At 33.9% G+C, this 16,250-nt stretch overlaps 1 protein-coding gene across 6 annotated transcripts in view; it reads left to right on the top strand.

Moving 5' to 3' along the window:
- Nucleotides 1-16,250, top strand: part of CTNNA3 (catenin alpha 3) — a 1,442,547-nt gene that overhangs the window by 82,275 nt on the left and 1,344,022 nt on the right. For all 6 annotated transcript variants that reach the window (XM_019731774.2, XM_074339503.1, XM_019731775.2 and 3 more), the window contains one exon: nt 8,623-8,789. In XM_019731774.2, coding sequence (XP_019587333.2) covers nt 8,623-8,789 — 167 coding nt within the window. The remainder of the gene's footprint in view (nt 1-8,622; nt 8,790-16,250) is intronic.

The following is a 16,250-nucleotide window of genomic DNA, read 5'->3' as shown; positions in this document are numbered from 1 at the left end:
AAAAAAAAATGTACCATCTTTAAACAATCAAAAAATAACCTCTACAAAGGACCTTACTAAAAGACCTAGTACTTTTAAATTAAGCTTTAGTAATTTAAATTACATTTTTGTTAGAAAATCTTTTTATGTGCTTATTGGCCGTTTATATTTCTTCTTCGGAGAAAAGTCTATTTAGATCCTCTCCCATTTAAAAATTGGGTTATTTTTTAACTACTGAGTTGTAAGATTTTTTTTTATAGATTCTGGATATGTCCTATCATATGTATGATTTCTAAATATTTTCTCCCATTCTGTGGGTTGTCTTTTCACTTTCTTGAAGTTATCTTTTGAAGTCCAAAAGGTAAAAAAAAGAATTTAAAACTGCTTTATTGAGGTGTCATTGACATACAAAGAAAGTGATATTTAATGTATACAACTTAATGTGTTTGGAGGTTATACACCCATGAAACCATCATCACAATCAATTCTATAAACTTATCCATCACCCCCAAAAGTTTCTTCTTTCTCCCTTTTTTATTTTTTATTTTTTTCCTTTCATGATAAGAACAATTAACATAAGATCTACCCTTTTAGCAAAATTCTAACAATACAATTTAGTATTGTTAATCATAGGCCTATGTTGTACAGTAGATATCCAGAACTTTTTTATCTTGCATAACTAAGACTTTGTACATTTTGATCAACATCTCCCCATTATGCCCCACCCCAGGTCCCTGGCAACCATCATTCTATTCTCTGCTTCTATGAGTTTGACTGTTTTAGATTCCACACATAAATGAGATCATACAGTGTTTGTCTTTCTGTGCCTGACTTATTTCACTTAGCATCATGCCCTCAAGGACCATCCATGTTGTGAAAAATGGCAAGATTTCCTTCTTTTTTAAGGCTGAATAATATTCCATTGTATGCATATACCACATTTTCTTTATCCATCAATTTGTCAATAGATGTTTACATTGTTTCATGTCTTCGCTATTGTGAATAATGCTGCAATGAACACAGGAATGCAGCTATCTCTTTGAGATCCATATATCAGTTCCTTTAGATATATACCCAGAAGTTGGATTGTTGGATCAAATGATAATTCTATTCATAATTTTCTGAGGATATTCCATACTGTTTCCATAGTGGCTATACCAACTTACATTCTCAGCAACATTGTACAAGGGTTCCCTTTTTCCCACATCCACACGAACACTTGTTCTTTGATTTTGTTGATGATAGCCATCATAACAGGTTGAGATAATTACTCATTGTGGTTTTGGTTTGCATTTCCCTAAAAGGTTTGCAATACCTTTCATATACTTGTTGGCCATTTGTATGTTGTCTTTGAAGAAATGTTTATTTGGGTCCTTTGCCCATTTTTAAATTGGGTTATTTGTGGTTTCGCTAGTGAGTTGTAGAAGTTCCTTACATATTTTGGATATTAACTCCTTTTCAGATATATGGTCTGCTAATATTTCCCCCACCCCATAGGTTGCCTTTTAATTTTGTTAATTGTTTTCTTTGCTGTGCAGAAGCATTTTAGTTATATGTAATTCCACTTATCTACTTTTGCTTTTGTTTCTTATGCTTTTGGTGGTATATCTAATCATTGCCAAGTCCAATATCGAGAAGATCTTTTCTTTAAGAGTTTTATTACCTTAGGTTTTACATTTAAGTCTTTTTTTTTTCACATTTAAGTCATCAATCTATTTTGAGTTGATTTTTATATGTGGTGTGAGAAAAGGGTCCAATTTCATTCTTTTGTATGTAGATATCCCATTTCCCATCATTGTTTATTGGAGAGGCTATCTTCCCCCATGGTGTATTCTTAGCAGTTTATTGAAGATCAGTTCACTCCATATATATATGTGTGTGTGTGTGTGTGTGTGTGTGTGTGTGTTTATTTCTGGGCTTTCTATTCTGTTTCATTGGTCTACATGTCTGTTTTTATGCAGGTACCATACTGTTTTGATTACTATATCATTGCAATATGTTTTGAAATCAGGGAGTGTGATATCTCCAGCTTTGTTCTTCTTGCTCAAAATTGCTTTGGCTATTCAGGGTCTAAAGTTTTAAATTTTCATTAAGTCTAATATGTCAATATTTCCTTTAATTGCTTTGGTAGCGCATATAAGGCATTGCCTAACACATGATCATGAAGTTTTACTTTCACAATTTTCTCTAAATGTTTTATAGTTTTAGCTCTGGCATAGGTCTGTGATTCATTTTGAATTAACTTTTGTGTATGGTGTGAGATAGAGGTCCAACTTCATTTTTTTTTTTTTTTTCACATGTGAATATCCAATTGTCTCAGCACAATTTGTTGAAAATACGGTTACTTTCCCACTGAATTTTCTTGGCACCTTTGTTGAAAATCAATTGACCATAAATATAAGGGTTTATTTCTGGGATATCAGTTCTATTGAATACTATAGCTTTCTAGTAAGAAGGGTGTTCCTACAGCTCTGCTCCTTTTTTTTTTTTTCTCTCAAGATTCTTTTGGCTCCCCTGAGTCCTTTGCATTTCCATATGAATTTTAGGTCCAGCTTGTTAATTTCTTCAAAAGAGTCAGTGAAGTTTTGATTGGGATTGTACTTAGACCTTAGATTGATCTGTCGACCAACTTGGGGAGTATTGCCATCTTAATATATGTGTATATTAAGTGTATATCCATGAACATGGGATAGCATTCCATTTTTTGGTCTTTAAATTTCTTCAGCATTCAAATTGGTTTTTAAAGAAATACACATCTTTTTTTATACTCTTATTTGATAAGAGTATAAAATGAAATTACATAATTATAATTACAACTCACGTGAAAAGGTTGGGGAGCAAACTAACAAACTCTTGTTATATCTCAATTTATGGGAGCAGAAGGGCCCCAGTATCCTTGATACAATCCTTTTGTATTGAGCAGGAAGGTGGAATGATTAATATATTGCTGAGAGGGAATAAAAAGTGTTGATTAATCTAGAGAGATGGTTAAGAGAAAGTCTTTTAAGAGAGCTTCTACTGTATCCCAACTATAATGTTAGGAGATGTTTCCATCAGTTTTATAGAAACTAGCCCCATCAAATTTTATATTTTAGAAAAATTTATAATTTTATAGAATTAGCCCTAACAAAATATTCCCTAACTCATTTTGATTGTTCTCTGTGGTGAAGGGCTCAGTGGCAGGTTGTCTATGTCCTTCCACTTTAATTAACTCAATATGCTGTCTTGCTGTTGCCATTATCTGGCCACAGCAATTCTCTGAGGTATGACTGCCACTGGCGTTAAAGGTGGGAATCCTGCCCTTTCTGAATAGCTTTGTTGGGGCGACTGGGGCACTGCTTAGTCTAGGGTTAATTTTCAGAACTGAAAATGGAGGCAAGACCCTTCTATGTACTCTATCCAACGAACCGTGAGCCATGTATTAATAGTTTTCTATTGTGGTGGTGGAAACAAACACTATTCCCAGCCCTGGATGATTGCCAAATATTGTTACCTCAAATCCTTTTGGATGGTTCTTTTTCTAGCCTTGAGTAGCTTTTTTTCCCATGTATGGGTTGATCAGTATTGAGCTGAATACTAAATGAGGAGTCTCTGCAGATCTTCTGAATTATCTTTCTGTGTAGTTTTCTTCTTTCCCATTCTGTCCTGTGTACTTTAGCTGCCACAGTCTCCCTGGATTTTCAGCTTTGTCTCTTTAGCTCAGAGGTTATGCCAGGTTCTATCTTAAGTTTTCCTTCCTGTCTGTGGCCTGGAAAGTCTCTCCAGGTAGTAAGCTAAGGCTATCAAAAGGTTCTTCCTGTTTGTTTTTCATTTCTCGGGGGTTACTGTCCTTTATTGCTTGATGGCCAATGCCTTCATAATTGTTTTTTCATATATTATATCCATTTTTTGGTTGTTTCAGGTAGGAAGGAAATCTGATCTTTGTTACTCTGCCTTGGTTGGAACCAAATTATAACTTTTAGTAAAACCTTACTGAGAGTTTGAAAAAAGTAAGAGGGAAATAAAACACAGGCAATAGTTTACAATGGCAAACATATCCAGCTGCATTGAGTCCATAGGTCCTACTGATGTTCTTATAACTCGCAAGCCTGAGTCTACACAGCAACAGCTAGCTTTTTGGTAATTCCCTCTACCATGAGGTTTTCCTTTATCATACAAAATATTTTTGCTCCATGCAGTTAAACTGCGTCAAACACTTAAAAGAGGGCCTTGCTCTCCTTCTTTCCTTCCCTCTTCCTTCCTTCCCTCCCTCTCTCCCTCTCTCTCTTTTTTCCTACCTTCCTCCCTTCTTATCTCTCCCTCTGTTTCTGACCTAGTTGACTTCATTCTATCTTCTACCCTGCAAAAAATATGATCACTTGGCTCCAAAATTAAATTCAAGCTACTATCTCTTAGGAGCTTTCAAATGCATCATGGCTGTTCCCCAATTAAAAACAAATAAAACCAAACCCCTAGTGCCAGTCTTAGCCTGGGAACCCCATTACACCAGAGCGTGTTATTATATATTGAATCAATTAATATGCACCAGTGCATGTTACATGTGTATGGTATAGTACAACACACACAGAAGGGTGGCTAGAGGCATATACTAGAAATCTTAATTAAATCATAAATATAATGTTAATTATAAAAGTTGGAGAAAATTTGATTTTTAGTTATTGTTCCTTTTCATTTTGGTTGTTCCTGTTTCTCCTCTGGATGTTTTGCTTATACAGTGTTTTCTTTGATTTTCAAGTTTATAATCAATATAACCACTTTTAGAAAGTGGAGTTGTACTTTTAAATATAGCAAAGGAACTTTCTATTTAAAAGAACCATGCATGTATCTTTTATAAAGTGAAGAATATTTTGTAATGTGTCTGTCTGGCCAATAATTTTTTTTTTTTTTTTTTTTACTTCTAGTGTTTATTTATATGATCATATGAAGTTTTTATATGTCAAATATTTGTGTATTCAGAAGTTCTCTTTTATTACACTTATAGATGTACAAGATGTACGTATACATATTTTTGCAGAGTACCTTACTATGTTGGGCATTTCATGACTGATTTTTTTAAGATTTAAAAGAGCATATTTGATAGGAAAGGAACAAAATGAATCCAGTAGAAGGAAACTTTCAGAACCTAGCTCAAGTGGTATTTTGAAGGACTTTAGTAAATTGCTTTTATGTATGGAGTGAGAATTCTTGAAGGTAAATGTAGTTTTTTATTTGTATGTATTTTAAAAGTGAAATTTCTTATTCATTAAACTTCAAAGGAAAAGCATTATAAAAAATATGGGTATGATATTTCAAAAGAATAGACTCCTCATGTGTAGAACTTAAAAAGCATGGATGCTAATATGCTAGATAGAAAGGACATTTGTTACACCATTTTTCCTAGTTAGTTAGGAAAATAGCCACTTTTCTCCTGACACAAGTCAGTTTGACAATGAACTGGATGCATTCTGTACACCAGCTATTTTTGTCAATAGCTAGAAAATGTTGCTCTTACCTAGAACATTCCTCTATATGTCCTCTGATACCTCAAGCAGAGGTAAATCCTTCTCTGTGCCTTTTAGTACTTTGTATATGAGCCCAGCTCAGACTGTGTCACTCTCATTTGTGAACTTCCTGGGCTGCAAAATTGCTTTGTATTGATCTCTGTATCCTGGATGCCTAAGATGGATCTATGTTTATAGGGAGCAACAAATATTTGTCAAAGGGCAGTTGGATAATGTTGATTCACATATTCATTCAACAACACACATCCAATGTATTGTATGTAGGCAATAGAGTAGGCACTATTCTAGACCCTGGGGATACTGTGGTGACAAGGACCAACACAGCTCTTACTCTCATTAGTCTAATGATTCAGAAGAAAAGGCATGCTTTTTGATACAAGTCATTACAATAACTGATGATGAGGGTTATGATATGAAGCACAGAATCCTACTTTAAAATCTGCCTTAGTAATGGGGGTCTAAGGCTTCCCAGAAGAAATGATGTTTACATTGGGACCAGAAATATGAGCAGAAACCAGCTGAAAAGGGTTGGGAGAATTGCAGGGAAGGAGGGGAGTGAGTCCAGTAATAGGAAGTTTACTTACTGAATATTAATGTATTTCAGGAGTGACTTTTTTTCCTCCCAACAGAGCTACTTGGTTGGCTCTTCATATTTCTTTAATAGAGACAAAGATCCGAATAGTTGTTCAACGTTTAAATAATCTTTTTCTGAATATGGCTCTTCAACCAGTTGTTCAACATCTCAACATTTTAGTCAAGAACACATAATTCTTTTTTGATGTATATTTTAGTTTTAGTATGTGAAGTCAAATACAGTATTCTACAAAAGCTATCATAACTTTCCAATTCAGAATCATGACAAGAAAGATAATTTTTTTGTGGGAATTGATCTGCTCTCTAAATTTCAGAGGTCACTTTAAGTTTTTGCAGTCTCCTAGCAGCAATTCTGACTGTCAGAGAAACACATAAGAATTACCATATACTGGTCTTAAAAATTTACCATCTTTACTAGAAATTTCCTGAGAAATAACAGCCAATACTTGTTGAGTGCTTTCCATGTTCAAATACTATGCTAAATATATACTATAAACTATATCTCATTTAAATGTCCCAGAAATACAGTGAGCTAAGTAATATTTTTAACACTTTCATACGGATAAGGACACTGAAAGTATTTAAGTGTCCAAGTCTCAGAACTGGAAGTGGTGGATTAGAATTTGATCTAAGAAATGTTTGACTTAAGAGTATGTGTTCCTAACCTGGTATTGCTGAAGAGAGCTACATATGAGATATTAACATGTTGAGATAGTCTCAGACCCTCCTCACTGGTTTTCTCCATTATAAGGAACACTATTCTGTTGTATTTAATAAAAATAATTTATTCCATTTTCTTTTTGTTGAAGTTAATGGGTAAATGAAAACTAAAGGGAGTAAATGATGTATAAATGGAGTAAAGTAAATAGGCCCTTTTATATGTTGTTGGTGAAATGGCTGTGTTTTGGAGAATTTTTTGGCAATACACACACAAACACACACATACACATATAAACTTAAAATTAATTTGCCCTTGATTCAACAACTTTTATGAGTTTATCCTACAGCAAAGATAATGTTGTAGGTGTTCTTTGTAGTATTATTTAAATAGGAAAAAGTTGGAAAGGATTTGTGTGTTCAATAGAGGCCTGGTAAATAAATTATAGTATCAGTAAACTGTAACTTCAGCTAAGCATTAAAAAGATGACAATGCCAGCTGATCAAGTCTTTACTCAGTTCCAAGCACTTCTCTTTTTTAATCCTCATAAAAATTGTAGGTATTATTATTATTAGCTTCATTTACAGAGGAGAAAAATGAGGCATAAAGAGGTCGTGACTTGTCCAATGTAGTAGGACAGAGACTCTGAAGCAGAATGGCTTCAGCGCCCACGCTGCTAATTACTGTGCTATATTCCCCCCGTCATCTATATTCCCATGTGAAAAGAAAATAAATTGATAAGTGAAAAGAGCAAATTATAGAAAGATTTTGTAGTATGATACCATTTATGAAAAGGATCTATATCTATGTTTTCTAGATGTTCCATTTATAACATATAATATATCTATATATAAAAGTTTTCTTATGACATAAAATCTCTCTATAAAAATAAGTTCATATATAATAATATATATGAATATGTGAGTATATTTGTAAAATACACATATATAAAAAATAAATATATACATATATACTTGTATGCACACACATGAAACATGGAAAAACTGGATAGATACACAAGAAGTTAATGGGTAGTTTGGGGGATTAGTATGGAGGCTTAAAAAATTTTCACTCTATACTCTTCAGTATGGTGAATTACTAAAACTAATGAGCACATATTGCTTTCATAATACAAATAAATTAAAACTGAAAAACTTAAAAAATAGTGGATGTGGTAATTCTTTAACAGTTATGTTACTGGAGACGGGTGAAGAGGGACTTTTTCTTTTCATTTTTATATCATTGTGAACTTTTAAAAATGAATGAATACATGCTATTTTTAAGATAAAATGTATTTTAAATGAAAAAACTCTTAACAGTAGGGGACAGATTTCTCTAATAGTTATGTACTATGAAATATTATTTCTGTGATTAAGTTTAGGATATCATTTATTATATTGACAGTTAAGGATAAGTCTGCCTATATTAAACTTTTGTCAGAGAGCTGCTTGCTGTCTTATTATTTTAAAGGCTAGCTAGCTAGCTCTTTTCTAATATCCTTTGAATTGGAAAGTAACTCAGTGAAGATTTATCTTATTTTTATAAACAAGATTGTTTCCGACTGAAGTCTCAGTAATGAAACCTTTCACAGGAAATGAGATTCAGAAATGCAGAAGTTGACAGAAATTTTACTAGATGTTGCTAGTCAGTTGAGCACAATTTTCTTGCAGGAAAATGGTCTCATGCTTCTTAAACACCAGAGTATTATCAAAAACAAGTGTCAATTTGAAACTACATTGTTTATTAAGAGACAATGTTCTAGTGTCAACTGACCGTATTTTAATATTATGCTTAGTCATGGAATGTTCTTAGAGTTAGGTTGGATGATAAATGCTGAAATAGGTGTAGCTGAAACTTAAAGTATGACTTATTTGGGGTTGTGTTTTTCAGGTGAAGCTCTGAAAGTATCAGCTGAGAGATTTGCAGATGACCCCTGCTATCTCCCAAAAAGGGAGGCTGTGGTGCAGGCCGCCCGTGCCTTGTTGGCTGCAGTGACCAGACTCCTTATCCTTGCAGACATGATCGATGTCATGTGTCTCTTGCAACACGTGTCAGCTGTAAGTAAAACATGACTTAGTTTATCTTGGCATTGTTCTTACTTTTAATTCCATTCTCTGAACCTGGCATCAATCTTACTGAGCCCTGGTCTCACCCTTGCTTCTTAATGTCACCCACCAGTAGCTGACTGGATTTGGGTTGTGAAACTAATATATACTTCAAAAGAGGGAAGCTAGAAGTTAGTCTTAAAGCCAGTTGAGATTGAACAACAGAAAATGGATTACTGATAAGGAAATGGCTAGGAGAAAGTTCTAGGCTTTTGACTATTTAAATTATTATGTCGTCTATAAATATATAAGTAAATATACTCATATAATAACATACTTATACAGGTAATATAAATAATATGTATATAAATATAAATAATTTGAGAAAGAGAAACTTTAAAAGCTAAGACATTTGGAAGTTTATCCTAATTTGTGCTTGTTATTTTGCCTTGAATCCAAGATAAACAGTGCATGTTTACAGGTAGTCTGATATCTGTAGTAATCCATTATGAAAATGTATAAATGGATTTAATATGAGTAAAGAATATATTTTAACTAAGTGACTTCAAAGGCAGAAGGATATCTTGCTTGCTTTATTTTGCTAGACAAATCCATTTAGCAAAGGTTTAGTAGAAAGAGAATTTTATTAAAGCTTTTTTTTTAACTTTATTTAGTTTGACCAAATCATTAAGCATACAAATGAAAAGGTTGCAAAGAATCTCTTAGAGTCTCTGCTTTATCTCCTGCTTAAATAGGACTCTTACTCTCCTGCCCATAAATACATCTGCATTTTCATAAAGGCATCGGGTGACTGTAATATCACTACTGCATTAAGCAAATGATGGCCCTGTCTGATTGACCTTCTTGTCAAAATCATTTTCTCTAATTGCTAAGCTAAACCTTTCTTAGCATTTTTATCTTACTCACTAATGATTATTTCAACCCTATAAAGGGTAGAGTGATCTACCCTTTATACTTTCATATTCTTTTCTTTTGATGATTTTATTACTGCAACAAAGCACCTTGGCACAGATTTTGTTGTTTAAGTAGCTTTTAAGGGAAGGGATTAATTCTCACCCCTAGGAGCTGTCTACTAGTGGATCTGTAGGTGAGATAATTGAGCAACGCTTCTTGTTACTTGTTTATTGGTTTGTTGAATACCTTAAAAAAATCCCTGAACATTTCTGAGATTCATTTGTTTTCATATGTGAATACAGACACTAATAAATGCTGTAACCAAGAAGCAGGTATGAAAGAGTAAGTGCCAGGTAATTTCTAGTTCCAGTGACCAAATTTTTTTAAGGTTTAAGATTCCAAATTTGTTGAGAAAGCCTTTTGTAAGGTGAAAATTGCCACCTTTATAATCAATTAGGAGGTAACTGTATATATATATATATATATATATATATATATATATATATATATATATATATATATATAAATAAAGACCCCCAAGCACCTTCTCTACCATTTTATTTGTCACTAACTGCTAAGCACAATACCAGGTAATTCACACATATCATATCATTCAAATGAAGCAAGAGGTAATGGTAAATCAAAGAAAAGCAAAGTACTATTTTTTGCAATAAAAATTATAGTTAATATTTTTTGAGATTTTATAATGTGCCAAGTACTGTGCTGGATTATTTCCTTTAATTCAACCCTCATAACAACCATATGATTATGATTTCTTTTGAAAAATATTTATTTTTCAATTACAGTTGGCATACAATATTATATTAATTTCAGGTACACAACGTTATGATTAGACATTTATATAATTTACAAAGTGATCACCCTGATAAGTCTAGTACCCATCTGACACCTTACATAGTTATTACAATATTATTGACTATATTCCCTATGCTGTGCATTATATCCCCATGACTGTTTTAATAACTGGCAATTTGTATTTCCTAATCCCTTCACCTTTTTCGCCCATTCCCCCAATTCCCTTCCCCTTTGGGAACCATCAATTTGTTCTCAGTATCTATTAGTTAGTTTGTTTGTTTGTTTGTTTTTTTTTTTGATTCCACATATAAGTGAAATAATATGGTATGTCTTTCTCTGTCTGACTTAACTTCATTTAGCATAATACCCTCTAGGTCTATCCATGTTATCACAAATGGTAAGATTTAATTCTTTTTTAGGGTCAAGTAATGTTCCATTGTATGTATGTACCACAATTTCTTTATTCAATCATGCATTGATGTGAATTTTGGTTGTTTCCATGTCTTGGCTACTGTGAGTAGTGCTGCAGTAAGCATAAGGGTGAATATATGTTTTCGAATTAGTGTTTTGAATTTCTCTGCGTAAATACCCAGTAACAGAATTACTGGGTCATACAGCAGTTCTATTTTTAATTTTTTGAGGAATATCCAAACTGTTTTCCTTAGTGGCTGCATCGATTTGCAATTCTACCAACAGTGTAAGAGGGTTCCCTTTTCTCCATATCTTCACCAACACTGTTGCTACCTTGTCTACTACCTTGTCTTCCAGATCACTGATTTGATCACTTGTTTCATCTAATCTACTATTGATTCCCTCAAATGTATTCTTCATTTCAGTTATTTTATTCTTAATTTTTGACTGGTTTGTTTCCTTGGTCTCAGTCTCTTTGTTGATGTTCTCACTGAGTTCATCTATTTTTCCCCTAAGTTCATTGAGCATCCTTAGAACCTAAGTTCATTGTTGATTTATTGATTATAGCCATTCTGACAGGTGTGAGGTGATGTCTTACTGTGGTTTTAATTTACATTTCTCTGCTGATTAATGATGTTGAGCATCTTTTCATATGTCCCGTGATCATCAGTATGTCCTCTTTTTTTCTTTTTAAAAGTTTATTGGGGTGACAATTGTTAGCAAAATTACATAGATTCAGGTGTACAATTCTATATTACATCATCTATAAATCCCATTGTGTGTTCACCACCCAGAGTCAGTTCTCCTTCCATCACCAAATATTTGATCCCCCTTACCCTCATCTCCCACCCCTCACCCCCCTTACCCTCTGGTAACCACTAAACTACTGTCTGTGTCTATGAGTTTTTGTTTCTCATTTGTTTGTCTTGTTCTTTTGTTGCTTTTGGTTTATATACAACATATCAGTGAAATCATATGGTTCTCTGCTTTTGCTGTCTGACTTATTTCGCTTAGCATTATATTCTCAAGATCCATCCGTATTGTCACAAATGGTCCTATTTTATCTTTTCTTACCACCGAATAATATTCCATTGTGTATATATACCACAACTTCTTTATCCATTCATCTATCGAAGGACATTTTGGTTGTTTCCCTGTCTTGGCTACCGTAAATAAAGCTGCAATGAACATTGGCGCACACATGTCTTTATGTATAATTGTTTTCAGATTTTTTTGGGTAGATATGCAGGAGAGGGATTGCTGGGTCATATGGTAATTCTATTCGTAATTTTTTGAGGAACCTCCACACTGCCTTCCATAGCAGCTGCACAAGTCTGCATTCCCACCACAGCCTCTCCAACACTTGTTACTATTTGTCTTGTTGATGATAGCCATTCTAACTGGGGTGAGGTGATATCTCATTGCAGTTTTTATTTGCATTTCTCTGATGATTAGTGATGTTGAGCATTTTTTCATATTTCCATTCGCCATTTGTATGTCCTCTTTGGAGAAATGTCTCTTCAAGTCCTCTGCCCATTTTTCAATTGGGTTGTTTGTTTTTTTGTTGTTGAGTTGCATGAGTTCCTTGTATGTTTTGGATATTAGCCCCTTATCGGAGGCACTGTTTGCAAAAGTCTTCTCCCATTCAGTTGGTTGCCTCTTTATTTTGTCGATGGTTTCTTTTGTTGTGCGGAAGCTTTTAAGTTTGATATAGTCCCATTCGTTTATTTTAGCTTTTTACTTCCATTGCCTTTGTAGTCAAATTCATAAAATACTCTTTGAACCCAAGATCCATAAGTTTAGTACCTATGTTTTCTTCTATTCAGTTTATTGTTTCAGATCTTATGCTTAAGTCTTTGATCCATTTTGAATTAATTTTGGTACATGGTGACCGATAGCAGTCCAGTTTCATTCTTTTGCACATGGATTTCCAATTCTCCCAGCACCATTTATTGAAGAGGCTGTCTTTTCTCCATTGCATGTTTTTTGCTTCTTTGTCAAAAATTGTCTGTCCATATTTATATGGTTTTATTTCTGGGTTCTCAATTCTATTCCATTGGTCTATGTGTCTGTTTTTCTGCCAATACCATGCTGTTTGATTATTGTAGCCCTGTAGTACAAGCTAAAGTTAGGGAGTGTGATACCTCCGGTATTGTTCTTTTTTAAAAAGATTGCTTTGGCTTTTCAGGGTCTTTTGTGGTTCCTGATGATTTTTTGTTCTATTTCTCTAAAAAATGCCATTGGGATTTTGATGGGGATTGCATGAAATCTGTATATTGCTTTGGGTAATGTGGCCATTTTAACTATGTTGATTCTTCCAATCCATGAGCATGGAATGTCTTTCCATTTCTTTGTGTCTTTTTCAATTTCTTTTAAAAATGTCTTATAGTTTTCAGCATATAGGTCTTTCACATCCTTGGTTAAGTTTATTCCTAGGTATTTTATTCTTTTTGCTGCAATTGCAAAAGGAATTGTGTTTTTCTTTTTTTTTAAATTTCTTTTTCTGAGATTTCATTGTTAGTATATAGGAATGCAATGGACTTTTGTATGTTGATTTTGTAGCCGGCAACTTTACTGTATTTGTTAATTGTTTCTAATGGCTTTTTGGTGGAGTCCTTAGGGTTTTCTATATATAGCATCATGTCATCTGCAAAGAGTGCCAATTTAACTTCTTCATTCCCAATTTGGATGCCTTATATTTCTTTCTCTTGCCTGATTGCTCTGGCGAGGACTTCCAACACTATGTTGAAAAGCAAAGGTGATAGGGGACAGCCCTGTCGTGTTCCTGAATGTAGAGCAAAGGGCTTCAGTTTTTCACCATTAATTATGAGATTAGCTGAAATTTGTCATATATGGCCTTTATTATGTTAAGGTATTTTCCTTCTATACCTATTTCATTACGTGCTTTAATCATAAATGGATGTTGTATCTTGTCAAATGCTTTTTCTGTATCAATTGATATAATCATATGATTTTTGTCCTTTATTTTGTTTATGTGATATATCACATTGATGGATTTGCATATGTTGAACCATCCTTGTGCCCCTGGGATGAACCCCACTTGGTCATGATGAATAATTTTTTAATGCATTGTTGCATTCGATTTGATAGCATTTTGTTCAGGATTTTTGCATCTGTATTTATCAGAGATATTGGTCTGTAGTTTTCTATTTTTTGTGTTGTCCTTACCAGGTTTTGGTATCAGGGTAATGTTGGCCTCATAAAATGAGTTGGGGAGTACTGTTTCTTCTTCAATTTTTTGGAAGAGTTTGTGCAGAATTGGTATTAGATCCTCTTTGAAGGTTTGGTAGAATTCATTAGTGAAGCCATCTGGTCCCGGACTTTTGCTTTTGGGAAGGTTTTGGATGACTGATTCAATTTCGTTACTGGTGATGGGTCTGTTTAGATTTTCCAATTCTTCATGGTTCAGCCTAGGAAGGCTATATGTTTCTAAGAACTTGTCCATTTCTTCTAGGTTATTGAATTTGGTGGCATATAGTCCTTCATAGTATGCTTGGATGATCCTTTGTATTTCTGTGGCATCCGTGATAACTTCCCCTTTTTCATTTCTGATTTTGTTAATTAGTGTCTTTTCTCTTTTTATCTTAGTGAGTCTAGCCAAGGGTTTGTCAATTTTGTTAATCTTTTCAAAGAACCAGCTCTTTGTCACATTAATTTTTTCTATTGTCTTTTTGTTCTCTATTTCATTTAGTTCTACTCTGATTTTTGTTATTTCCTTTCTTCTGCTGACCTTGGGTTTCACTAGTTCTTTTTCTAGTTCTTTAAGGTGTAACATGAGGTTATTTATTTGGGATTTTTCTTGTTTCTTGAGATAGGCCTGTAGTGATATAAATTTCCCTCTTAAAACTGCTTTCGCTGCATCCGAAAAATTTTGGTAGGATGTATTTTCATTCTCATTTGCCCACCTTTAGGTGAATTCAGTAGTGGGCCTCTTCGTCCTGCCTGTCTGCTGCGCAGGGAGTCCTTTGTGGAGTTATAGTTGTTCAATTTGTTGTAAATTCCAGGGGAGATTTACAGAGGCTTACCTCATGCTGCCATTTTGGTGACGTCTCCTGTATGTCCTCTTTGGAGAAATATATATTCAGGTCCTCTGCCCATTCTTTTTTTGGAGTGTTTGTGTTTTTGGTGTTGAGTTGTATGAGTTCCTTATATATTTTGGATATTAACTTTTTTGCTGGATGTGTCATTGGTGAATATCTTTTCCCATTCAGTATGATGTCTTCTTATTTTGTTGATGGTTTCCTTTACTATGCAAAAACTTTTTACTTTGATTTACCGATTTTACTAAGTGTTTGTTTTTGTCAGTGAGAATTTTTTTTTTATTTTTTCTTATTCATATTTCTGATCTTTTCTTTTCTACTTAAAGATGTTTCTTTAACATTTCTTGTAATACTGGTTCAATTGTAATGAACTCCTTTAGCTTTTTCTTGTCTGAGAAACTCTTTATCTTTCCTTTGATTCTAAATGATAGCTTTACTGGTAGAGTAATCTTTGTTGAAGATCTTTGCCTTTCATCATTTTGAATATGTTGTGCTATTCCTTTCTGGGCTGCAAGGTTCTGTTGAGAAATCAGCTGACAGTCTTAAGGGAATTCCCTTGACCATAACTAACTGCTTTTCTTTTGCTACTTGAAAGATTATCTCTTTGTCTTTATCCTTTGGCATTTTAATTATGATGTGTCTTGGTGTGGGCCTGTTTCAGTTCATCTGGTTTGGGACTCTGCACTTCCTGGACTTGTATGTCTATTTTCTTTGCTAGGTTGGGAAGTTTTCTGTCATTATGTCTTCAAATAGGTTCTCAATTCCATACTCTCTCTCTCCTTCTGATACTATTATGATACAAATGTTGCTATGCTTGATGTTGTCCCAGAGGTCCCTTAAACTATCCTCATGTCTTTTGATTCTTTTTTCTGTTTGTGGTTCCAACTGGGTGTTTTCTACTACCTTGTCTTCCTGATCATTGATTTGATCACTTGTTCCATCGAATCTACTATTGATTCCCTCGAACTTATTCTTCATTTAAGTTGTTTTATTCTTCATTTTTGACTGGTTTGTTTCCTTGGTCTTGATCTCTTTGTTGAAGTTCTCACTGAGTTCATCTATTTTTCCCCTAAGTTCATTGAGCATCCTTATAACCACTGTTTTGAGCTCTGTGTGTGGTAGATTGCTTGTCTCCATTTTGTTTAGTTCTTTTTCTGGAGTTTTGTCCTGTTCTTTCATTTGGGACATGTTTCTTTGTCTACTCATTTTGGCTGCCTCCCTGTGTTTGTTTCTCTGTATTAGGTTTATTTCAATGTATTTTTTCTATCTC

The sequence above is a fragment of the Rhinolophus sinicus genome, linkage group LG07, assembly GCF_036562045.2.
Source record: "Rhinolophus sinicus isolate RSC01 linkage group LG07, ASM3656204v1, whole genome shotgun sequence".
In the NCBI taxonomy this organism is placed as follows: Eukaryota; Metazoa; Chordata; class Mammalia; order Chiroptera; family Rhinolophidae; genus Rhinolophus; species Rhinolophus sinicus.
Note: the sequence above shows the minus strand (reverse complement) of the source record. Positions and strands in the feature narration are given on the sequence as shown.